The sequence below is a fragment of the Phacochoerus africanus genome, chromosome 1 (assembly GCF_016906955.1).
Source record: "Phacochoerus africanus isolate WHEZ1 chromosome 1, ROS_Pafr_v1, whole genome shotgun sequence".
NCBI lineage: Eukaryota > Metazoa > Chordata > Mammalia > Artiodactyla > Suidae > Phacochoerus > Phacochoerus africanus.
In genome coordinates, this window is record NC_062544.1 from 106,422,514 (window position 1) to 106,447,865 (window position 25,352).

Genomic DNA, 25,352 nt, shown 5'->3' on the forward strand with positions numbered 1-25,352 from the left:
GCGGACGCATCACCCTTCCTGAAGCACGAACCCCATCCCTCGCCGTGAAAGGTCCAGGGAGCCCAGCCCGTGCCGAGTACGCCCTGCCACGTTGCCAGGGCTCAGGGGAGGCACCATGGAACCAAGAATCGGGTCTCACTCGCGCCCTGGCTTCCCCTCGCCTGGCCTCTCTGGCGCGGGGAGGTTGGGCCGATTGAAAATGGATCAAACAGTGAGCCCCACTACCTGGGGCACTTGTAGCCTAGGACCCTACGCGGGCTGCAGCCCTCAGACTAGTGGATAAGAAGTAACAAGTTTCGTGGTCCGGCCCTCCTGCACTAGCTCTATGAGGCACGGAAGTGGAAAATGGGGAGAGTGGCGGGGAGGCCTTCTGGAGGAGATGGTTCCGAAGGCGTGAGGTGTACGAGCCGAGCGCCCTTAGGTGGGGCTGAGGGGGTATTTCCAGTCAGCCAGGCTCTTGGAAACGTCGTGAGCCCAGCAGGGAAGGCTGGGGTGTGCTGGGGTCTCGGGACTCCTGGAGATGCAGTCCGAGGGGACAAAGGCCTGTCCACGCCTCGCGACTGAGGACTGACGTGTGGGACTAGCGGCGGGAGCGCAGGGACTCCCTGCTCGCTGGAGTGCCCCCGGTCCCGCCCCACACCTGCGCGGCCGCCCCACTTCTGCCAAGCCATTGGCTGGACCCGCCGCCCGTCAGACGAGCCCCCGGAGCCCGCCCCCGCCCCAGCGGCGCCTCTTAGCGTTGGGGCTACCGCGGCAGCGCAGCTCAGTCAGGCTCCCCACCGTCCGCCGCGTGGTGCGCCGCCCGCCCCCGTCGCTCGCCCATTACTGGCGCGGCGCCGCCCGCTGCAGGCTCGCAGCAGACCATGCGCCCCCTGAGCCCGCCGCCGGCCGGCTGGTTCTGCGTGCTGGCCGGCGTCCTCGCCTGTGTCCTCGGCCCCGTGGTGAGTGTCCGCCGGGCCACCCGGAGTCCCAGCAGCTGGGGGTGGAACGAGGGTGACGGGAGCCCGGCCGTGTGCTCACGTCTGTGTGGACGGGATAAGGGGCGCGGAGCATGCTGTCTCCCCTCCTGCGCGCCCCAGACACGACCTAGACCCGAGGGAAGGGTGGGCTCTCAGTCACACCGATTCCCTTCCAGCGCAGCCAGGAGCGGGCCTCTAGGACGCCGGTGGAGGGACGGCGGGCAAGTGCAGCTCCTAACTCGCCTTTCGTGCAGAGGCTGTGGGGTGGGAAGGTCACTGGATTCAGGGTTGGGGACTGTGGTCCACTGAAACGGAAGGCTTGGTAGACGGTGAGAGGGAGGCTCTAAGTGTCATGGTTGTGTGCTGTGCCCGTCTGGACGCGTCTGTGGGGCATTAAGCTACTTGTAGGAGTGACGTCTCAGCAGCAGACCCAGAGCTGAAGGCTCTGGGTCCTGGGCAGGGGTTTTGGGGATCAGATGGCTGGCAGGGAGACCCTTCCTTTACCCTCCCTCTGAGGGAAGCTGAAAGGTATGAAGCCCAAGGTCGAAGGTGGTGGGCAGTGAGGGTTTGAGGTGTGTTTACCAGGAAGGGCCAGACATGTGCCTGGGGAAAGCGGAGCAGGGAGCAGTCAACAAGCAGTGGCCACCCTCTTTCTCCCACTTGTGCTTCATCCCCATATGGGGGTGTGTGTGTGCCCCTAGTGCATGTGTTCCCAGCATGCCCTGTGTATGCTGTGCCCATGTGTGTGTCTGAGGATGGCTCACCTGGGCTGCAGGGGAGATTCTGATTGAGGCGGTAGATGCATGGGTCACCTCCTTGCAAGATCAGGGAAGACATGAAGGCTACCAAAGCCCATTTTACAGATGGGTAAAGTGAAGCCCAAAGATACCAGAGCCACACCTGTCCCTGACCCATCAGACGAGGACTGAGGTTGATTTCTCTCTAACCCTACCCCAAGACTTGAGGAAATCTGGGGCTGGTGCTTGGGCAGGACCTAAAACTTGTTTCCAGGTCTGACACTAAACTCCAGGCTGGCTGGTAGGTGGGTGAAATATGTTGGTCATTTAGTCTATTCTGTCCCATGATTACTTCTGTTCCCATCAACTCCACCAAGACAGGAATCTCTGTTTCCATCTAGCTAATGTCTTGCACAGCCTGGGGATAGGCAGCTGTCCTGGAGATGGGATGCCAGTCCTGGGAGCAGACCTTATGGCAATTGGCAGGATCCTTCCCTCTTCCCACTGACAGCAGAGGTGAGACCCACCTCCTGGGCATTCAAACCTCCACCAAATTCTGGCCCTGAGGCCACAGCTCTGGTACCACTTACAGCCTCTCAGTGTCACAGAGCCTCCAGGCCTCACCAGCAACCCTCTGGGTCTCCTACCCTGGGTTCCAACCCTTCAAATTCTCTTTGGATGAATCAAGGCTCTTGGGATCACTACTGGTACCCTGTTCCCCCTCCATGGAAGCTTCTCAGCCCAGGGACAGAGTGGTTTCAGTGGGACCCCCTCTCATGCTAGGCAGCATCTGCCCCCTACCTCCTGAGACAGTTTAAGCCTGGCTCCTCCAATGCTCCCCTGTCTTTTCGCATCTCATTCATTAGTTCTCAACTCCAGCACCTCTTCCAGACTGCCTTCCCTGATTGCTCCACCCCACTCAGCCCTCCCCACTTTGACCCCACCCCTTCAACCCTACTCATCTCCCAGGCTGGGATCTTCTGACCATCCCATGGGATCAAGGGCTAAGGTCTCTCACCCTCCCACATCCCCTACAGTTCAGTGCTGGGCTGGGCCCACAGAGGGAGGAGAAGGGACTCACCCAGGAATGGGTGAGGGCAGGCTAGAATGAGGAGGCCCCATTTCCCTCTCTACTTCTCCTTCCTTCCCACCAGCCACCACATGCTCTTGGGCTAAATGGACACCAGGCAGTCCTCTTCCAGCCCGACCAGGGTTGCAGGGTGGGGGGGTGGGGGGCGGGGGGGTGGGGGTGGTGTGACATTATCAGAGTCATAAAATGGCAGCTGCAAAGTTCAGTCTGAAAGCCCAAGGCCTTATCACTCTTGTTTATGGTGCCCTGACCTCAGTCTGGGAAGAGGAAATCTCTGAACAGGGAAGGAAAAAAAAAAAGGAAAGAAAACCTCCAGTGTCTCAGAAGAGGAAGTCCTCCCCAAGGCCACCCTTTAGGCCTTCCACTGTCCCTACCCCCTTGACAGCAGGCACAGGGACTCCCCACTGGTAGCAGAACTGCTCAAGCCAGTGCCCAGGCCAGAGGCAGGGTGGGAGGAGTCATAGAGAAGGAGCCGACTCACACTCTGTCCTGGGAAGTTTCTCTAGCTGGTGGGGGAGAGCAGAGCCAGTGACCTAGGAGGACGGGCCCAGGTGGGTGTGGGTGCCGCCTTTAGAACTGGGGCAAGAGTTGCTGAGAAGAGCAGTCAGAGAAGACTCCCTGGAGGAGGCAGGCCAGCCCCTGAAGAATTCGGCCAAATGGTCCAACCTTCCACCTGAGACCATAAAACAGCCTCTGTTGGCAGGACCAATGGGCCTGACCTCAGAAAGAGGAGGAAGTCCCTAGCTCCCCCACTGAGGCTGGAATGACCAAGGGGTTCAGGGAGGCTTGGCTCCTCTGACTCTCCTCTGAGGAGGATTCCTGACCACCTGTTCCTGAAGGCCTCACCTTGCCTTGGGGATCCTGCCCTGGCCATCTGCTTCCAGCTATTCCAGAAGCTGCCCATGGCTGCCCAACCCTCATGGCCCCCAGCAGGCTACCCTGTGGGCTTTAGGAAACAAGGTTACAGCAGGGCCAGGCCTCCTCCTTAAGTCAAGCGACAATGTCAGTCAGGCCTACCGGGGCCTCTTTGAGGGCTATGCTGGAAAAGCAAGCTCCCGTTGGAGGTCTCCACCCTCCATGCTGCCCTGAGTCTCAGTCTCCCCTGATGTTTCTAGAGCTTCCATTATGAGGAGCCTTAGCTGGGGCCAGGAGACCAGTCCTTACCCTACTCCCTGGCATTGGCTAGTTAACCTGGAGAACATGTTTCATCTCTGCAGAAGGGCCTCAGTTTCCTCATCACAAAAGAGAGGGTGAGAACCCTTGGCCCAACATGCAGAAGAAATGGGAAGAGAGGCTGCCTCCACCCCTGACAGACAGAGTCTCCGCCTACACCACCCCACCCCCAATCTCACCACTGACTCTGAACCTCTCTTGGCCTCCCTTTCAGGACTTCTGTGAGATTTGAAGGAGGTGAAAGTACTCTGTGAACTGTGTGACAGGTTGTTCCTTCCTCTTGATTCCCAGCTTGGGAGCTTGTGGACCCCTCTTTAGCCCTCTCTTGCCCCCACCTGCCCAGGGTTTCCAGGGCAGGAAGGACTCCTGGGGACAGAGGGTGTCACATGCTCATGAGGTGGCAAGACAATTTGAAGGGTGAGGCTCCAGGCCCAGGCAGGTGACAGATCCTCTCAGGGAGGGCTGGGTGATAGGTGACAGGCCTCCCCACACAGCTGGAAGCCTCATGGCAACTCAGCCCTGGATGCAGGAATTCGGCCAGAGGACTAGACCTATCCCCTTCTCCCTGCTTCTTCTTCTTAACCTCCCAGACTTCACTCTTCCCTGTCTGGCTTCCCAGCACAAAGCTATTCTCAGTGCATCCAGGAAAATGTATAATAAAAGAAACAGTTTCAGAGTTCCTGTCGTGGCTCAGTGGTTAACGAATCCGACTAGGAACCATGAGGTTGTGGGTTCAATCCCTGGCCTTGCTCAGTGGGTTAAGGATCTGGCGTTGCCATGAGCTGTGGTGTAGGTTGCAGACGCTGCTGAGATCCTAAGTTGCTGCGGCTCTGGCGTAGGCCGGTGGCTACAGCTCCGATTCGACCCCTAGCCTGGGAACCTCCATATGCCGTGGGAGCAGCCCAAGAAATGGCAAAAAAAAAAAGAAAACGTTTGATCTCGCTACCACATTGTATGGTTTTTTGAACTTTTATTGTGAACATTTTCAATTTTTTTAAAAAAAAGTAGAGCAAATAGTATAATGAACCTGGAAATATCCAGTTCTTGGGGTGATGTTAACAAAATGGCAGTCTGGGAACTTCCAGTGCTCATTCCCCCCCATTTTCTAGGCTTGGCAGTTATGAACTTTTAACCATTAATATTTGCATCAGATGCAAATTATTGCATTTAGAGTGCATAAGCAATGAGATCCTGCTCTATAGCACAGGGAACCATGTCTAATCACTTGTGATAAAAAGAATGTATAACTGGGTCACTTTGCTGTACAGCAGAAGTTGACAGAACATTGAATCAACTATAGTAAAAAAAAAATTTTTTTTTTTAAATCACTGCTTGTTGGAGTTCCCTTTGTGGTGCAGCGGAAACGAATCCGACTAGGAACCATGAGGTTGTGGGTTTGATCCCTGGCCTCACTCAGTGGGTTAAGGATCCGGCGTTGCCATGAGCTGTGGTGTAAGCTGGCAGGTATAGCTCTGATTAGACCCCTAGCCTGGGAACCTCCATGTGCCAAAGGTGCGGCCCTAAAAAGACAAAAGAAAAAAAATCACTACTTGTTAAAAAATTTTTGCATTATTTTCCAGTTTTGGCTGAAGTACCTTAAAAATACTTTATAGGAGTTCCCGTCATGGCTCAGTGGTTAACAAATCCGACTAGAAACCATGAGGTTGTAGGTTCCATCCCTGGCCTCGCTCAGTGGGTTAAGGATGTGGCGTTGCCATGAGCTGTGGTGTAGGTCAAAGACGTGGCTTGGATGCTAGGTTGCTGTGGCTGTGGCGTAGGCCAGCGGCTACAGCTCCAATTAGACCCCTAGCCTGAGAACCTTCAAATGCTGTGGGTGTGGCCCTAGAAAATACAAAAAAAAAAAAATTAAAATAAATAAATAAATAAAAATACCTTATAGACATCGTAGACCAAATTATTTTAAGATGCATCCCTAAAACCAAAGGACATTTTCCTGTATAACTATGATACCAAAATCACACCTAACGAATTTAACAGGGATTCCTTAATATGCAATATTCAGGTATCTCCCAGCAGTATTTCATCATAAAATGAAGAGTGTTATTATTGGGGGAGGGCATGGTGTTTGTAGATTTATTGCAAGGAGCTCTCCTGCCTATGTCAGGGTGGGACACTACAGCAAGCTGGCAGGTGGGTCAGGGGAAAAGCAGGGGGTCTTGAGCAGGAGAGGGTGAGCAGCAGGCTGGACTTCACTGGCCAGGGCCCGGTCTTATATTCACCCACTCTCACATGGCCCATTTTGTGAAGGTCCAAATCTCTCAGGACGTGCCTTCCACTCTCTTAAAAACAAGTTCTTCCAGCCCAGGGCGTCATCAGGGAAGGGAAGCCACCAGCCAAAGTCTCAAGGATTCATGGCTCCCTGCTATGGTGCCCTGCTCTCTGTGGGCGACCCAACACTAACATCACCCACCGTGTTTGTAAATTTAGTGTTCTTTCCCCAGCAGTGCCCAGGATGACTTTTAAGAGCAGAGGATTTAAACCTGAGTCCCTGCTGCCGCTCTTTCACTGGTCATCCTTGCAATGATCCTCTGCAAAGAAAGCCTGAAAGATTTCATACCCAAAAGTAAATCTTGCAAAAGGGCCTTTTTATGGGACCTGCCTGAACCCCAAGCTGAACGCCTTTGCTTGCATTCTCCTAATCATGAGAGCCCTTGTCCTGATACCACCCTGAGCTGCAGAGAGTTTTTTTCTTGCCCCAAGCCCAAGCCTGCATCCCTATGTCTCCCACTTTTTCTTACCCCCAAAACCCTCCCAACACCAGTTCTCACTCCACCCTTCTACCCCCCTGCTTAGAGCTCAGCCTTTCCCAGGAGGAGGTGTGGCTGGCAAAATTTGAATTTGCAGAGATGGGAGGCTTCGGACTATTGGCAAAAGGTTATGAAAACACAGAGAGGAAAAGAGAAATCAGGCTGTAGTAGGGGCAAGGGGAAAACCAGGCTTGAGACCTCTCCCCTGGTGGGCATGGCTGCCACATATCCACTTGTAGGCCATTCAGACTGTCTGGGGTGATGCAGGGCAGTCAGGCTGGGGGTCGGCTGGGATCTGGATGGAGACAGCAAGGCAGCTGAGCATGAGGGGCCTGGCTGGGGCTTTGGCAACAGCTGCTAACACTTCTTGGCATTCCCCTCGTGTCCTTTACATGTGACCCTCAGCACAGCCCTGGATGTGGGCTGTGCTGTCATTATCCCCATTTTACAGGTGAAGTGGAGTGACTTGCCTGCTGTCACCCAGCAAGGAGGTAGCCAACAGTCTGATTCTAGAACTTGTGGACTTAACTAGGCCCTGCTGTCTTAGAAGAGAAGCTACTTCTTTGAAAATGGCTGGCATGCCACATGATGCTCTGGGACTTTAGAGATAGTTTTTAATTAGCGAAATTACGAATCAGAAGTGACAGCTCAGGGAGTTGCCCCACACGTGTGCACCTGTGTAGCCACCACACAATTCAAGCTGTTATACGTTCCCATCAGCCCAGCAGACTCCCTCGTGTCTCTTCCCAATAAGATGAGGTTTAATTTCAACTTCTTTTAGTGCCCTCTGCAAAACTGGGAGCATGTTTCTCCTCTTTTCTGTGACTACTGGATCCCTTCTGTGATTTACCTTATCTTCCTATGACCATCCCCATTCTTTTCTCCTCTTACTCCTCTCCTCTTTCCCTTGGCCTCCTACTCAACTCCAAGGTCCCCATCTCCTTACCAATTCAAATACAAAAGGCAAAATGAAGGGGGAAGCTGGGGAAGCTTGATTGCGGTCCTGTGTGCACCTCTTTCTCTCTGGGTCCTCAGTTTCCCCTCATGACTCTTTGTTACCCTGTTATTTCAATGGGGAGGGGGCTTAAATAAATCGTGAGATATGAAATGGTAATGGGAGAATGGTAAATAGGACCCTCCTGAGCCCTGGCCTTCTATTCCCCATTCTCCACCTTGCTCCAGCCATCCTTAGCAGGAAAAAAAGAAGAGAAGAAAAAGAAAGAGCCCTCCTTTGACAAACCTCAGAAGCACAAATGATCCATGGTGGACCCAGTACTTGGTAATTTACAGGCAGGAAGTTCTTTCTCCTGTCTCACCTATCGTAGCCTGCTGCATTCTAGACCCCTCTCACAGACTGTTGTCACAGGCTGTTCCTCAGAGGGACTCATGTACACTCACAGCCCCGCTTCTGTCCCCCTCAGCTTCTCCTGCCTTCTTCAGCCTCCAGCTGGGGGTTCTGATTCAAGGCTAGTAGCTGTGGTCTCAAGCCTCCCTTGAGGGGGTTGGCTATGGCCCACGACACCTGAGCTGGGCTCACCCTGTCTTTCTGAGCCCCTGCTTCTAACAGCCACAACTCCCAGAATCTTCACCCTTTCCCCCAAACCTCAGCCTTTGTCCTAAATCTCAGCAAGCCCCACATTAGGAGGAGAAAGTAGTACTCTCTCCCAAGCCCCTCACAGTGGGGATAGAGAGGAGGGGGTCTACTGAGCAGGCGGAATTAGGGAGACTTGGCTAATCCAGGCCCCAGCCAGATACTCAGGACTCTTTTGCCAACCCCGAGTCAGTCACCTCCCACATCTAGCCAACAAAATGGCAGGAGACACAGGATCAGGATTGAAAGGGTGCAGTGGACCTCTTCATTCTTGTCTGAGTCTCTTCTTCTCGGCTTAGGAACTCCTGTCCCAGAGAAGGTGTTGGGGGCCCAGTCTGGCATGAAATTTTCATCTTAACCCAACTGCAAAGTGAGACTGACTTTGAGCTTACTTGGACTTCAGCCCAGCACAGGAATGAGTGCAGGGCAGGAGACAAGTTGGGAGATGTAGGCAGTAGTGGGTTTAGAAAGGAGCTTGGGAGTTCCTGTCATGGCACAGTGGTTAACGAATCCGACTAGGAACCATGAGGTTGCGGGTTTGGTCCCTGCCCTTGCTCAGTGAGTTAACGATCCGGTGTTGCCGTGAGCTGTGGTGTAGGTTGCAGACGCGGCTCGGATCCCGCGTTGCTGTGGCTCTGGCATAGGCCAGTGGCTACAGCTCCGATTCAACCCCTAGCCTGGAAACCTCCATATGCCGAGGGAGCGGCCCAAGAGGTGGCAACAACAACAACAACAACAACAAAAGACAAAAAAAAAAAAAGAAAGAAAGGGGCTTGAATGCCAGTTTCCGTGTGTGCACTTTGACTCCTAGGACCATCAGAGATTTGATGCAGGAAAATGAGGATAGGGATATATATTTTACAAAGATCCCTCAGGTTGCAGGTGGTGGGACTAAATGCTATTGCACTAGTCCAGGCAGGAGCTGATAAGGCCTGGCCCCTGCCTGCCTTTCCCACCTTGTCTCCTGATGCCTTCAGTGCCCCTTGCTGCAGCCACATCAGGCTTCTTGCAATCTCGAATGTATTGGGCATTTTCATGCTTCTGTGCTTCTGCACACACTGCTCCTATTTTCTGGAATGCTCTTACTCCACCTCTAATGGTGAAATTCTCATACAACCTCAAAGGCCCACCTCTACTTCCCTTTCTCTGCAAATCCCACACTCCAGTTATATCTTCCCCTGGAACACTTCCCTGGGACTAGTAGTCTTGGCTGTATCTGGCTGGGAACTTTCCAATTTTGTGTGTCTGATGTCCAGAGGGAAAATGAGGATGTTTAGAACAGGGAAATAAGTGGAAGAGGAAGTCTGAAGTCCGCTTGAATTCCTCAGTGATAAGGGCTAGAGGGAGCTGCCCTGGCCCTGTCCTTCAAAGGGCAGTGGTTGACCAGATGGCCCAAGGCAAGGTCATGGATAGGGATTGATGCTCTCCAGATCGGTGGTCAGAGACTTAAGTCCCTCTGGGAATGTACATTTGCTGAGTGACCTCAGGTCCCTCCTTGGTCTCTATTTCCTCTACCCTTCTTCAGATGGTGTCCAGCACTCAACTAAATTGTGATGAAGACAGAACTCATTTTCCAGACCATTTCCACTTTATTCAGAGATACCCCAGACTCCCAGGTTACCACAGGGGCTCCTGCCCTTCCTCTGAACATTGAATGCCTCTCAAGAGAGACTCGGTAGCTGTCCTGCTGAGGTAGCAGAGGTGATTAGAGAAGCTAACCCCATACCCCTCTACCCTCAAAGAGTAACAGGCAAAAGCCACCAGGAGTCCTCTAATTCTCTCGGTGATTGGAAAAAAAACATGTCTTGACAAACAGCATGGCCATAGCCCTGGCTTAAGAGGGTTCAGCAAACGAGAGCATCCGTTGTCCTGTCCTCAGAGTACAAGTCTGGACTCTAGATTACAGGGACAGAAAACTCAACTGGCTCAAGCTATTAGGAAAAGTATTGAGTCGGAGTTCCCATTGTGGCGCAGCAGAAACAAATCCGACTAGGGACCATGAGGTTGCAGGTTTGATCCTGGCCTCGCTCAGTGGGTTAAGGATCCGATGTTGCCATGAACTGTGGTGTAAGTTGCAGATACGGCTCAGATCTGGTGTGGCTATGGCTGTGGCTGGCAGCTGTAGCTCCAATTAGACCCCTAGCCTGGGAACCTCCATATGCCATGGGTGCGGCCCTAAAAAGAAAAAAAAAAAAAAAAAGATATTGAGTCAAAACAAGGCAAGCCTCAGACCAGCAATAAATTACTCAATTTGGAGTTTAAAAAAAAGGTACTAACTGATGTTGCCAAAAGCAGCACTGATTTCAGGCATGGCTGCCTTCAGGGGCACAGAATGTCAGGAGGATCCAGTTTTTCTCCATCTCTTTATTCTGCTCTAGCTGTGTGGCTTTCATCATTGTGTTTTACTTGGCAACAAGATGGTGGCAGTAGTTCTAGCCCCTGCGTACTTTGAGGTTTCCAGTCCAGTGGGAATGAACAAATCCACTTGCCTGATCGCTTAATCCAAAGTCCCAGGAATGAGCTTCCTGGCTTTGAAGAGCCTGACTTGGGCCATGTGCCGGGCACTATGGCCAGGAATGCTCTGACTGGCTTGCATCTGGTCACATGTTGATCCTCTGGAAGAGAGTTCATCAGAACCCCATGGACTCAGAGTGGGGAAGAAAGTGGTTTCCCGAACAGAGATGAGAACATGGCACCAGAGGAGGGTAAAGGATGGTAAAAGCCAGCAACACAGATGTCTACTGCCATCCATCCTGCTTTCATGTTGTGGGGTGATGACAGATGAAAAATGGGCAGGAGAAGCAGGCAAAGCAGGGAAGGCAGCAGAAGCCATAATAAACCCTGTTGTTGCAGACAACAGGCTGGGAAGGTACTTCAGGGAGAAATGTGCTCCAAGCAGGCAAGAGAGACCAATGGTGGGACACAAGCTCAGGTGGCCAGTCCCTGGGTTCCTCTTCCAGAGGCCACCTCTGGGATCCCTCTGGTCACCCCTTTTTCCATGCCCCAGCAGAATGAGGCTGACACAGATCCCTTAAAACAAAGCATCATGAGTTTTTCCATCTCAGTGACCCTTTTCGGCAAGAGGGGAAGCATGTGACCCCAAAGAGGGACTACAGCGCAATATTTCCTTGAATCTATCTTTTAAGCATTATACAAACAACTGTATCCTGCTACATAATAGATCTGTGTTACTGTCCATATGCCAGGTGTTTTTTGTTTTTTGTCTTTTTAGGACCACACCCACAGCATATGGAATTTACCAGGCTAGGGGTCCAAATGGAGCTACATACAGCTGCCAGCCTACACCACAGTCTCAGCAATGTGGGATCTGAGCTGTGTCTGCGAACTACACCGCAACTGACAGCAACACCAGATCCTTAACCCACTGAGCATGGCCAGGGATGGAACCCACATCCTCATGGATACTAGGTGGGTTCATTACCGCTGAACCACGACAGAAACTCTGTCCATATGCCAGGTTTTAAATGACTTACCAGCTAATACCTTTACCCTAATTGACTGATAGAGTTAATGGTCCAAGATCAAATCTAGGTTCACTGTGTGGCTTCCAGGCTCATGGCACATGGGCAAGCAAGGTCAGGGTGCTGGGGGGTCTGAGATGCACTGTAGACAAGGAGGCCTTCCCTGACACCTGGGCTACCTCAGCCCTGATGCTTGCCTGCATATGGGAAAGTTAGACAATGAGGAGGTTCCACCAAAGCCTTCAACAAAGGATGAGAGATGAAAGAGTGTTGAGGTGGAAGGGACTTAGCCGTGTGGCCTCTTGAGCACTGAGTTGTCCATCTTTAGTTTGGACCACGCCCCCACCCCGCCCCATGCCCCGCCCCACACCCTGCTCGCTACAGCAATAGAGAGTTCACTGGTACCTGGGACGCTAAATGTAGTTGACTTACTTAGAACAGTGGTCAAAGTTCCACCCTTGGTGCCTACAGGCCAGACAGGGACCCCCTTAAAGGCAGGAAATAAGAGGAAGCTCCCACCAAAGCCCTCCTACAAGAAGCCTTTGAGTCAGCAGGGGAGGTGGTTGAGGCCCATTTGGCCCACAGGGAAACTGAGGTCCGGGGAGGTAAGGGGAACAAGCTGGAGGAGACACTGAGAAGCTCCGATTCTGGAGCAGTCTTGTTGGATTCTCCCCACAGCCCTGTTGGGAGCTATGACATTCTTCTCCCTGGCAGAGATGAGGAAGCTGATGTGGGGTGGCAGCCACTTCCCTAAAGCTTGAGACAGGTAGAAGCTGCCACCACCCAGTGATTCCAAGGACGTGGAGACCTTTACCCACCTTCCCCACCCAGTGGCTCCCAAGACTTTTTTTTCTGGATGTTCCCAGGCAGCTATCACCCCTACTCACACATGAGCCCCAGTGCCACTGTCTTCTTGGCACACAGGTCTGTCCCCAGCCCTGACCTCCAGCCAGAATGCAGGGGAGCAGAGGGGAGAAGCTTAAGCTCTCCCATCCCTTCTCCCCACCTCCCAGAGAGAGGAGGCCTGGTAGGATCGAGATCCTTCCGAAAGGAGTCCTCTCTTACTTCCTGAGCCCTTCCCCTGCCCTCACTAGCTCTGATACAGCTTGAAATAGTTAGATGCTAAGGAGGCAGAGAAGCTTTGGTCAAGGAGGCCCAGCATCACCTTCCCAGCCTGGTGACCCAGGGGGCTGAGCACAGGCTCCTTGAATGGGGACAGAGGCTGGTAGATGCAGCCAGACTCCTGGATTCCTCCCAGGAGTTGGACCAGAAGGCAGGGTCCAACTCCTGATAATAAGGTAGCACCAGCCAGGCCCCACTCATTCACAGAGACTGAGATAGGGAGCAAGAGCTCCCAACCCAAGCTGGAAAGTCTAGTGGGCCAGCTCTGGGCTCTAAGGAAAGGTCCCCTAACCTCTGTCCAAAATCATGCCACCAACAAAGAGACAATGTTGTTACAGCCACAGTACTATCAGAGCCACCAGGAAGCCATGACAGGGCTCCCAAGGCAGATCCTCTTTGGGGACAATGGACAAGAGTTTAGGGTCAGAGCCAGGTCAAGGTCAGGCTTCAGTCTAAGGTCAAATTCAATCTGAGTTGGAATCGGGGTTCAGGCAGAAATTTGCATCAGTCCATCATTTTCCTGGGGTCTGTGGATGACAGGTAGGCTATGGATGAGGCTGATGCCCACCCCCCCACACCCTGTCTCTGTCCCCCAGGGCAGCTGGGCAGTCGGGTTGCAGCAGGAGGAGTGTGACTATCTGCAGATGATCAAGGTACAGCACAAGCAGTGCCTGGAAGAAGCCCAGCTGGAGAATGAAACATCAGGTGAGGCCCCCACAGCTCCCCAAGGAGGCTGCTTTCCCTTGCACATGAGTCCAGGTCCAGGTCATATTCATTCCACATTTGTGGGATGGGGATAGCACCAAGGAACTGCTGGGTGGTAAGGAAAAGGTGCTGGGAGGAGCTGGGAGAGCCATATGGAACAAGGAAGAGGCTAGCAGGCCTCTATGCTCCCATCACCCCACCCCAGGTCTGGGGAGCTCCCTGCTATAGGCTGGGGAGAATTATTAAACTGGGGTTCTGAAAAGTGATGGAAGCCAACTCTGCTCTTGGAGATGAGGGTGTCCTACTCTTCTTCTCCAGGAAGAGAGAAGATGACATCCATGGCTTCCAGCCCATCTGGGATGGGAGGCTCTGATGCACAAGGTGGGGGCCTGTGCCACTAAGGACCCCTGACCCAGCCCAAAGAAGGGCTGGGATAGCTCACTGGTGGGAGCCCCCCCAGGTCAGATTTCTCAGCCTCTGACTTAGTTTGGAGCTGAGATACAGAAAACTGGCCCCAGAAAACCACCCTCTGGGATTAAGTCATCATGAGGTGTTAGCATCTCAGAGGAAGAGCAGAAGACATTTGGTGACAGCATGTGACCACCATAGGGCACATGGAAGCTCAAAGCCATCTTGGCAGCCTAGAGCAAGGAGCCTGCTAGCCTGCACAGGTCTGGAAGACTCACCACAGAATGGGGAAGCTGAAGCCTAGCTCCTTTCAATACTAAGCTCTGCCAGCCACACAATGCCCAGAGATGACACCATATGCATAGGTACCTAGGCACAAACACTGGCCTTGCTATCCTAACCCACCCTTAGCAGCCCACATGAACCATTAATTCATCCTGCTGATTAGACAAGGTCAGACTCAGAGGCTGAGCACACGTGGACCCAAATTCCCAGGAAGTCTGGGACATCTTAGGCCTGGCAGTGTGAAGGGAGGTGCCAGGGACGCCCTCAGGCCAGCTTCAGGGCTATCAGATCAAATGACAGCACTGTGTAATCTTTTTTTTTTTTTTAACTTTTTAAAAGCTCTAGGGTTTTATTGTTCACACTTAGAATTGATTTTTTTGCTCACTGTGAGATATGGATCCCCATATGTATATCCCATGTTACCAGCATATTTTTTATTGAAGTATAGTTGATTTATAATATTGTGCCAATTTCTGCCATACAGTAAAGTGACTCAGTCATACATATATATATATATACATTCTTTTTAATATTATTTTCCATCATGATCTATCCCAGGAGACTGGATATAGTTCCCTGTGCAGGACTTTATGTTTCCCTGTGCAGAACCTATAGTTCCCTGTGTAGGACCTTGTTTATCCATTCTAAATGTAATAGTTTTCATCTACTAATCCCAGACTCCCAGTCCATCCCACTCCTTACCTCCTCCCCCTTGGCAACCACAAGTCTGTTCTCCATGTCTATGAGCCTGTTTCTATCCTGTAGATGGCTTTGTTTTGCCATATTTTAGAGTCCACGTATGAGTGATATCATATGGTATTTGTCTTTCTCTTTCTGACTGACTTCACTTAGTATGATAATCTCTAGTTGCATACACGTTGCTGCGAATGGCATTATTTCATTCTTTTTTATGGCTGAGTAGTATTCCATTGTGTATACATATCACATTTAATCCATTCATCTGTCAATGGACATTTAGGTTGTTTCCATGACTTGGCTATGGTGAATAGAAGCACCCTCTAATCTTCACTCCCCTACCCTGTGTGCCCCACACTTGGCTCAGCAGCCCTGCGGTAGGAACGGGAAAAAGTAGAAGACTTCCTTTGAAAGGTGCCATTTGACTCAGAAGGGCAGATAGAATTTGGAGAAGCAGAGAGGCTGAGAAGTTGGGAGGTGCCAAGATAGACTTCCCATGGTGAGCAAGGAGTGGGTATAGGGTTCAAGGCTCATTGAGAGGGAGAAGGATGGGAGAGAGCAGCGGGGTGCCTGTGCCAGCTCTGTGCCTCCCTCCCAGGTCACCTCCCAGAGGCTGAGCTTACAGTTTATGTAGCAGCCTCACTCAGGAGCAGGGAGCATCTTTTCTTCCTGCTCCCCAGTCCAACCCCTGTCTCTGGGGCTGACAGTTGTACACCTCCTCCTGGGTCCCTCCTTTTGGGCCCTGATGCCCAGGCTCTGTGCCTCCTGCACCGTAAGTATGTGTAGCTTCACAGATGGCCTTTGCCTCTCCCAGCTCTAAAGGAGGAACCAACCCCTGTCTCCTGGGGCCCTGAGACTGTGACCTGGGTGGAGGGGTGGCCAGCCCTGCCTGGTGCCTATGTACCCCCGATCCTCCAGGGAAGATGGGCAGCACCAAGCTGCAGACAGGGACTTGGAAGGCCCCAACAGTGGGATCCGGGATCGTGGCAGCCCAGAGAGGCCCTGACTTCAGACTCTAGGCCCCACTGTAGCACCTCCCAGGCCCTGAGGGCAGGACACCCTCGTGATCCCAGTGAGGTCATTGCTGGCACAGGGTGCCTGTCAGGTGCCAACAACCTAAAGCCAGGCAGTTGGCCTGGGATCCTGAGGAGAGCATGATTGGGTCTGTGGGTGGTGAGTCTGCCCATGGCCTTGTGAGGGGCTGTGGGCATGTTCATGCATATCCAGCTGTGTGTTCCTGGCTCATGTCTGTCTGGGGCTGCATCTGTGCCTCTGGTGTCTGTAGCTCCAGGTCTGACTCTGAGTTTGTGTGTCAGGAAAATGTGTCTGGGTAAGCTTGGACCTGCGTGGATATGTCTGCCTGGTATGTTGTACCTCTGTGTGTTGGAGGGTGTGTGTGTGTGTGTGTGTGTGTGTTGGGGGGGATGTGAATGTCTATGATACGCTCAGTTGTGTCTATAAATGTTGTGTCTGTGAGTTGTGTGTGTCTCTCTGTGCCTGAATTTGCTTGTGTCTGGCCTTTTCATGTCCAAGTACATGTATGTGTGTATATGTTTGCATGTGTGCCTGTGATTCTATATGCCTGGGAGTGCTTGTCAGTATGTTGTCATTCTATGCGCATATGTCTATAAAAAATGACACAGCAGAGGTCCCAACCATGCCTTGCCATCCCTCACCCCAAGCTGGGCTTTCTTTCCTGTTGAGATGGTAGCCCCAGTGGACACACGTAGCCATCCTGGGCCCTGTGTCTCTGTGGGCCTGGTGACATGTGTGGTGGGACCTTTGTGGCCTCTCTGGGGGCAGATACACAGAGAATACTCCCAGGCCCAGCTCACAACAATAGGGCCTCCAGGCACCCAGCATTTCCTTGGGTGTCATCCTCTCTCAGCTTCCTTACCCTGCTCTCTCCTGTAGGAACCCTCCCTGACCATGTTCTCCCTACTGGCCCCTCTTTTCTGGCTGTCCCCCCTTGCTCAGCACAGTCTATAGCCCAGCCCTGGTGGTACTGAGATTCCTTGAGCCTAGCATGCCCCCACAGACACTGAGGGCAGAGCCCAGCCTCCCCTCTGTGCCACTTTTGGTGAAGCTGAACTCAGGGCCAGAGACTCAGCTCTGAATCCACTCCTGACCTGGGCTGCTGGAGATCCAGAGAGCTCAAAGCCTGGCAAAGACTCAGACATAATAGCTGGCCTGCAAGACAGGGTGTGTCTAGCATTGTCAAGGCTATACACAATCCAGCCGAGCAAAATTCCCACAGAAAGAGGATAGAGCCCTTCAGACCAAGCAGAGTGCAAGAGGTTTGCTGGAGACAGAGCATGTGAACAGGCTGTCCCCCTCACCAGCAGTGTGATCTGGCGCTAGTTACCTAATTGCTCTGTGCCTCAGTTGCTCATCTGAAAAATGGCAGGTTTAAATGAGTTATTCACGTAAAGAGGGTAGAACAGTCTCCTGCATGTAAAGACTACATACATGTTTTCTGCTGATATTAGCAGGGTCTTAAATCACTAGCAGGATTTGACTGGTCTGGAGGACAACTACATGGCCTCCAGAGAGGCTGGCACAGGAATGGAGGAGAGACTGGGAGCCAGAGTGAGGCCACAGAAGACTCAAGATAGGATGGGCAGTAGCAGATGGGGTCCCTGAGGCACAGAGGCTGTGCTCTCTGACCAAGCCCCGGAGATCCAGGTGTTCTCAGCCTTCTGCTACAGGTGCCACCTGGCTGCCAGAGCCTGGAAATGTCCCACACCTTGCTGCCAGCCCACTTCAGCACTCAGGCCCGAGGTTCTTCCCCAAGTGGGGATGTCCTTCCACCTCCTCCTCCCAGGCCCCCTGCTTGGGAACTCGTGAACCTTCGGACCTGGGCTGGGCTGGGTTTGGCCCAGCTGGCATTGACTTTGGCTCAGGGGTTGGGTTTCCTGAGTAAATCTATGGGACTGGCAGGGTTGCAAAGAGACAATTAAACCTCCCTTAGGGGAGGGCATCCAGAGGAGGCCTTGTTTCTCAAGGGCACCCATACCCTGAACAGGCAAAACCTTTGCATCTGCCTATTAAAGCAGACCCTTGGGGACCTCACTGTGCATCCTTCACCAGCCAACCCGCCAAGGCTAATAGGTACACAGTGGACAGAACACAGCCCGCCATGCAGGGTTTTCTCCGAATTCACTGCCTGGTCACCACCCCCTGTCACAATTCATAGTTCGACTTGGTTGGGGGCATCTATGTTGTTCTGTGAGTTTTATGAAGACGGCTCACCTTATCATTCCCAACAGCTCCTTTTTATAACAAATATTTTCTAATGTCTCCTTTACTATTATAAAATGAAATTTAGGACACACATTTTTTAACGATGTTCTAGTTGTAGCGTAGAACAAAAATGAAGAGTAAAGAAATGTACAATAAAACACTGTGTACACATTCCAGCATGATCACACCAAAAGATAAGAAAACATAGTCTAAAGGTTGTACCTATAAATATAACTTCTGGGAATGTGAGAGCTTTAAATGTAGATTGATATATATGGGACTTGATTCACCAACCCAGGTTTACTGGCAGCACTGCTATAGGTAATGTGATTTTCCAAAACATTGAACAGCTCTTAGTATCATTCAGAGCACAACAAAGCCCAATCTTCTCTCGCTTTACTCCGTGGTTGCATTTATGGAAAACCTGTGTTGTTGAATGCATACAATGAGTACCTTGTGTTTATGTGTAAAATGAAGTAAGAGTCTAGGCTTTGGTCATTACAAAAACTTTTCACCTATGCAAACACTTAGCAGCTCAGTGGAAAGTCCCAAATGCTACCCAATTCATCGTTGCGCAGGACCGTGCAGGACCATGCAGGGCGGCTGCCTGGCATCCCTATTGCCTGCCCAAATCTCTGCAACAAACAAAACCCTCACCACTGTTCATAGCACCCCCAGGGGGCGTTCTGCCACTCACCGAGGACCATGGGACAGCAGTTATGCCGCCTTCTCCCCACTCCCTATCCAGCCCCGTACAGCCTGGGTGGGACTGTGCCTCCCCGCTCAGAGTGGAGGCTTCTCAAGATGAAAGCCTGGAGGAGGAGAAGGAGAGTGGGTGCCTGTGGGTTCAGGCCTCAAGGCTGGAGGCATCTGGTGGCCATGCTGACCCATGTGTCCTATGCCTTCACCCCACAGGCTGCAGCAAGATGTGGGACAACCTCACCTGCTGGCCGGCCACCCCTCGGGGACAGGTGGTTGTCTTAGCTTGCCCTCTCATCTTTAAGCTCTTCTCTCCCACTCAAGGTAAGAGCCCTGAGTTGAAGGGTGGGAGCTGGGTGGCAGGAGTCTGGCCTGCTGGAGTGGGGAGTCACCTCTTTTTTTTTTTTTTTTTGTCTTTTTGCTATTTCTTTGGGCCGCTCCCGCGGCATATGGAGGTTCCCAGGCTAGGGGTCAAATCGGAGCTGTAGCCACTGGCCTACGCCAGAGCCACAGCAATGAGGGATCCGAGCCACGTCTGCAACCTACACCACAGCTCACGGCAACGCCGGATCGTTAACCCACTGAGCAAGGGCAGGGACCGAACCCGCAACCTCATGGTTCCTAGTCGGATTCGTTAACCACTGCGCCACGACGGGAACTCCGGGACTCACCTCTTAAGGAAATGGGAAGGCAAAGTAGGTCTGCAGAGGGGCTGGAGCAATCAGGGGGGCTTCCTGAAAGAGGCTGCACTGGCACTAGTTCTCTGAAGAACTCATGGGATTTGATTAGCTCTTCACAGAAAGATAAGCATGTGAGAACGGCTCACTAGATATTTGCTCAGCAACTGATAACTGATTGACTGACAGATACTTGATTAAATTACGGCTCCCATGTTCCCATTGTTTGAGGCTGGTTATGATTCCATCTTTCACTGCCTGGAAGCAGTGATCTTTCAGACTCTGCAAAACCAGCCTTGCTTACACACCTTCTCATGTTCTGCTTAAGTGAATGTTCACATATAAGACAGAAAAGAAAAGGAAGTGGGCTGCCTTGCTGCTGCATAATTAAAGAGGCTTAGGGTACATAGTCAGCCATCCTTTCATTCAGTGAATGTTCATTCAGCACCTACTAGTTTGACCAGCACGGGGCTAGACAAAACACAGAGGAATAAAATGCTGTCTGTCCATAGGGAACTAACATTCTAGTTGGAGAGACATTTAGCAAGAAAACAAACACACGTATTAGAAATGGTAAGTGGTACTCAGAGGGAGAAGAGGTTAAAGCAAAGGCCAGAATCATGGCAGCCTCCCTGAGGAGGTGATACTTCAGCTGAGGTCTGAGGACCTGGGCTGGGAAAGAGCCTCAAAGATGCTGGAGGTGGAACCGCTGAGAGGATCAAAAGCCCACAGGATGAGCCCTGAGGAAACTCAGAGGCCACTGTGGCTGGAGTGGAGAGTCAGGGGAGGGAGAAGAGGAAAGAGGCCAGCAGGCAGAGGCCAGACCACGCAGCTCCTACAGATGGGACTTGGGCTTTTCCCAAGTTCACGGAGAAGCCACTGTGGGGGTTTAGCAGGTGACAGACACAGTCCAGTTCAGGCTTTTAACTTTATCATTGATGGTTTCTGGGAGAAGAAATGATTCTCAGAGTACAGAGGGGAAGACACTGCCCCAAGGCAGATGAGACATGATGATGGTTTGGACTCGGGTGGAGAGCAGAGCAGGGGAGGGTGGGAGGAGGGGTATGTGAAGGGGAGGGAGGAGTCAAGTGTGCCCCCACTCAGGTCTAGGTTTGATGAGCTGGGGAGGACAGAGGGAGGAGCAGGGCTGGGATGGAAAAGGTTGATGATGGACAGGACCTAGGTAAGGATTCAGAGGATGAGCAGAAAGTCTCTCGCTCCAGGTTGCCTTTCCCTCTCTGGACCTGTTTCTCTCTTTGTAAAGCGGGGATGGGAAGTAGACCAAATGGCCCCATTGGGACAGGCCAGTTTTGCTCCCCAGTGCTCAGTGCTGCAGCCTCAGCAGTGAAGGGGAGATCTGGACACCTTCCCTGAGGATGCCCTTCCTAAGGGAGCAGCCACAGGTGTGGAGTATTACAGGCCAGCGCCCACCTAGCCCAGCCCTCTTCCAGGGGGACTCCATGTCTGGGTAGCTCCTCCAGCAGCCCTCACTCCCATCAGCAGAGCTTGGCAACCATTCTTTCCTCAGATCCCTGGAAGCGCCTGCTAATTGCATTCCACTCTGACACTATCCTAATTGCATTCCTCCGGAGGCTCTTCCTTCTGTCCCTGATGGAATTGTAAAGGCAGCTCCTTCACTTGAGAACCTGGACTGCAGCCCACCATCTGGCTAACTCTGAGGCTGCCAGCCTCAGTGGGGCCCACACTGAGCCTTTGGGCACATGAAAGAATGGCGGCCCTTCCTCAGGTGGAGTCACCCTCTCACCAGAACCCATCTGGTGACCAGCTGAATATGAAGTAAACGTTGGCCCCTGGACCACGAGCCAGATGCCCCTGTGCAGCAAACAACCTGCACCGCTGTATTTGGCAGCCTTAGCCTCTGAAAATGACGGCAGGAAATAGGAGACAGGGTTGGAGGCTGAATGTGTAAAGGAAAGGGGGTGTGTTTTCCTGGGCAACTAAATGAAAAAGGTGTGAGCAACTGACCCTAAATTCCAAAGAGAAAAGTTCACAAGTAAGGGAAGTGTGGGGTAGGGATGACAGCAACCCTAACGCCTGCCCCTTTGGGTAATAAGAATGGGGAAGGAGTGTCTTCCCTGGAAGGGTTCGAAGGGACCTGGTTCTACAGGGAAAGTTGAAGAAACCTTGTAGATGATAAAGATAGTAGGGAGTTAAAAATAAGTCATTTGCCCAGGCCGGGTAAAGAACCTGGGAAGAAGGGTTGGCCAGGCAAAGATTGCTCACCAAGGCACCAAAATGTTTATGGAGGCTTAGGCCTTTTATTTGCAGTCTGCATGCCTTTCATCTGTGTTGTTTTTGCCTTTAAATATTTGAGGAGACTTTTTTTTTTTTTAAGAGTAAGAGATAGGGTAGCTATTTTGATGAGGAAACACCACAGTGTGTATCGCCTGTGTCTATGGGGTCTGTGGGAGACTCCCTGCCTTGTGAGGCCATAGATAAGGCAGTCTTGTCAACCTAAGATGACTGTCCTGGTTGGCTGGGACAGGGTGCCATTGACAGCATTTTAGCAAGAGCACGCCATGGTCAGGCCTAGATTTTAGAACAATCCCTCTGGCTCTCTCGTGATAGCAGGGTGAAGGGGGTAAGAAAGCAGGGCAACCCATCGGAAGGCTCCTACCTAATTCAGGGAGATGAAGTGGTGGTTGTGCTGAGGAAAGAGAGGCTGGGACAGGCCTGGTGACAGATGGGAAGAAGTGGGGGGAGTGGGGAGGAGATGATTCCTGATTTCTACTTCTAATCACTGAGTGGGGTTTTCACCTGGAGAACCAAGGGAGGTGAGGGGGCAGGAAGGCCGTGACTTCTTTTAGAGACATGGTGAGAGGAAGGAGACTGGGAGAATGGGGGGTGTCCTTCCCGGGACAGGGTTAGAGTCCCTTGCCCCTCTGTGTCTCTTTTACATACACAAGGTCTGTCAGTTCACAGGCCCAGAAGAGGGGGGAAAGAGACTCTTGGCTGCTTCTCGGGGTCCCTTGGTGTCTTCCACTGACATCTCCTCCAGAGCATTCCTTTGAGGCCTGGGCCACAGTCCCAGGCCCTTCAAAGAGGCTGTCCAGCCCTGAAGATGACCTACTCCCCACTGCTGTCCCCTGCCATCCAGGTAGTGCCAGCTCTGGAGAACAGGGCGCCCCTTCAGACACTGTTGGGGACCTGGAAAGATGTGGAGTTGAGCTGACCTAGGTCTGCATCCAAGGCCTGCTTCTTCCTTGCTATGTGACCATAAGCAAGTCACCCAACCTCTCTCAGCCTTGATACTCTCATCCTCTTTTTTTTTTTTTTTTTGCCTTTTTAGGGCCGAACCTGCAGCATATGGAAGTTCCCAGGCTAAGGGTCTAATTGGAGCTGCAGCTGCAGAGCTACACCACAGCCACCACAACTCAGGATCAGGGCCCCATCTGTAACCTGCATCACAGCTTGAGGCAACACTGGGTCCTTAACCCACTGAGCGAGGCCAGGGATTGAACCCACATCCTCATGTATACTAGTCACGTTCTTAACCCACTGAGTCACAACAGGAACTCCAACTCTCCCATCTTTTAATGGGACTAACGATGACTCCTGATCACTAACCTTAACACATTAATGTTTGCTTTCTGCTGCCCCCACAGAAGGCATGTGAAGCAGTGTGTAGACACTGATGAGTCACCCAAGCTCACTAGCCTAATGAAAGATGACACCAGGTGCCTGCTAGGTCATGGGTGTGGCCTCGTTAAGCCCTGGGCCCTCTGGTGAGTGGAGAGCCCAAAGCCTGAGGCCTTAGTGTCCTTGCTTCAAGCCTGGCTGATTTGGCCTTGTTCCTGTTTCCTACTTACTCCTGCCTCAACAATCAGCTCCTAGCAGGGGGCATGGCCTCAGAGCCCCCAGTGAGCTCCTAAGACCTGGGGCCAAAGTGGACCAGCAGTTTGCTGAGGGGCTAGTTGAAGCCTCTAGCTTGGCTTACCCAGAGCTGCAGTGGGGGAAAGATGAGGGGCTGAGAAGTGGCAGCAACAGGACTTTCCTTGTGCCCTGGGAGCTTCCTGCAGCAGTATGATTGGGAGGCCTGTACAGAAAAAGGGACACCAAGGTAGAAAGGCCCCACCCAGTGTCCCTTCCCCAGCAGAGTCGTTCCTGCCACTCCTGGGACCTCATAGTGGAAAGAGATCCAGCTAGATGCTCCTTCCTGGTGATCCCCCCACTCCCACCTGTCCCTCAGTTCCTCATCCATAAAGTAGGGTAACAAGAACCTCTTTCAAATGGTGCAGGAGGATTTACAGAAGTAGTGACTGGGGAATTTGCCTGGGATGTTCCAAGCACCTGGCAAAGCTGGAAATATTAAACATGCATGCACAGTGACCCTCCCTGAGCTCAGGACAGCTTGATGCCTCCTACAGCCCTGCACCTGCACACCTGAAATGAGTTCTCCATCACCTCAGTGCAGGTGAGGGCCAAGGTTATCTGGAAAGACTCTAGAGACCACACTTGCTCTGCCTGTCCTCTCTATGTATCCTTGGGCAAGTGACCAGCCTCTTGGAGCCTTACTTCTCATCTGTAACATGGTATTACCTTCCTCACTGGCTGCCCCAGGGGCTTCAACAAAATAATGTGCCTGAAGTGTTCTGTACAGTTGTACATGTAGAAAGTTCTCAAAGTGAGCATTGTGACCATGGTGGTGATGCTGGTGGTGCTGATGGTGTTGGTGCAGGGGGGGAAAGGAGCTAGAGGGCAAGGATGTCAGGACCCATCTCTCTCAGCTCTTCCTCATCACTTCGCCTTATCTTTCCTACTTTTCTCTCCCTCCTCCTTACCTCCTCCTCCTAGCTCTTCTCTCTCCCTCTCCTTTCCTCCCCCTCCTTCCTCTTCTCCTTCCTCCTTCTCCCTCCCTCCCCCACAACAAGCCTGGCCAGCCAGCTCTCTCCTGGACTCAATGTCTCTGTAATGAGTCCTGGGATGGGGGGGGCGGCTCTTCTCTATTTTCTATTCAACCCCTCCTCTCCCTGGAGTGTGGGGAGCCTTAGGGGTACCCCTCATCTCACATGCTCGCTTAGTGGTTCTGTGTTCTAGCTTCAGAGCTGGGCCTCCAGGGATAGTGGAGAGTGCCGCTGGCCTGGAGCCCAAGCCTCAGTGGTTCAGCCCAGAGATCCTGTACCCCTTTGCTGCTTGATTCTTCTCATGCTTGACTTTGCCTTAGCAGGTGCTCCTGCCAGGAACTCCTGCTTCCCCATCTGTGAGGACTTCACATCTGTGCCCTTATCTAACCCCCACCCATCTCCTGCCTCACCTTTGGTCCCTCTCCAGCAGCACATCTGAACCCCTGCCCCCAACCCCCAGTGTGGGGGGAAACCCAGGCCCGTAGGTCCAGGCAGACCAACCCAGGAGGACTGGGCAGGCCTGGGCCCCTCACCCCAGCCAGAGGCTGCTGTCTGTGCCCACACGAATAAGAAGCCATCTGCCCCGCCAGGTCCATGGCCCTGCAACATGGGTTAGCATTCAACTCATGCCAGGGGTCAGGAACCATTCTGTGCCAAGGATCCAGGCTACCTGTGACAAGGATCAGAGTTTAAATTGCACCTGGGGTCAGGTTTAGACATGACAAGGGGCAGCACTGAGCCCAGAAATGTCTGCTCTGACTGCTATCTGTGGTGAAGGACCCCCTGATGGCCCTGGAGAGGTTTCTCCCTGCCCCAGGCTACCCCATGGTGCCCTGGGCATCTAGGTCAGAA

General features: G+C 52.4%; 1 protein-coding gene across 4 annotated transcripts in view; it reads left to right on the plus strand.

Annotated features, from left to right (window-relative positions):
• The first annotated feature begins 707 nt into the window (after positions 1-707).
• VIPR1 (vasoactive intestinal peptide receptor 1) overlaps positions 708-25,352 on the plus strand; it is a 36,509-nt gene continuing 11,864 nt past the window's right edge. The window contains exons 1-3 of one of the 4 annotated variants that reach the window (XM_047770824.1): positions 708-941; positions 13,519-13,627; positions 19,175-19,282. In XM_047770824.1, the coding sequence (XP_047626780.1) occupies positions 864-941; positions 13,519-13,627; positions 19,175-19,282 (295 nt within the window). In that variant the 5' untranslated portion in view covers positions 708-863. Of the gene's footprint in view, positions 942-13,518; positions 13,628-16,117; positions 16,190-19,174; positions 19,283-25,352 lie in introns of those variants that run through there. The other 3 variants (XM_047770816.1, XM_047770841.1, XM_047770831.1) reach the window with 3 other exon arrangements.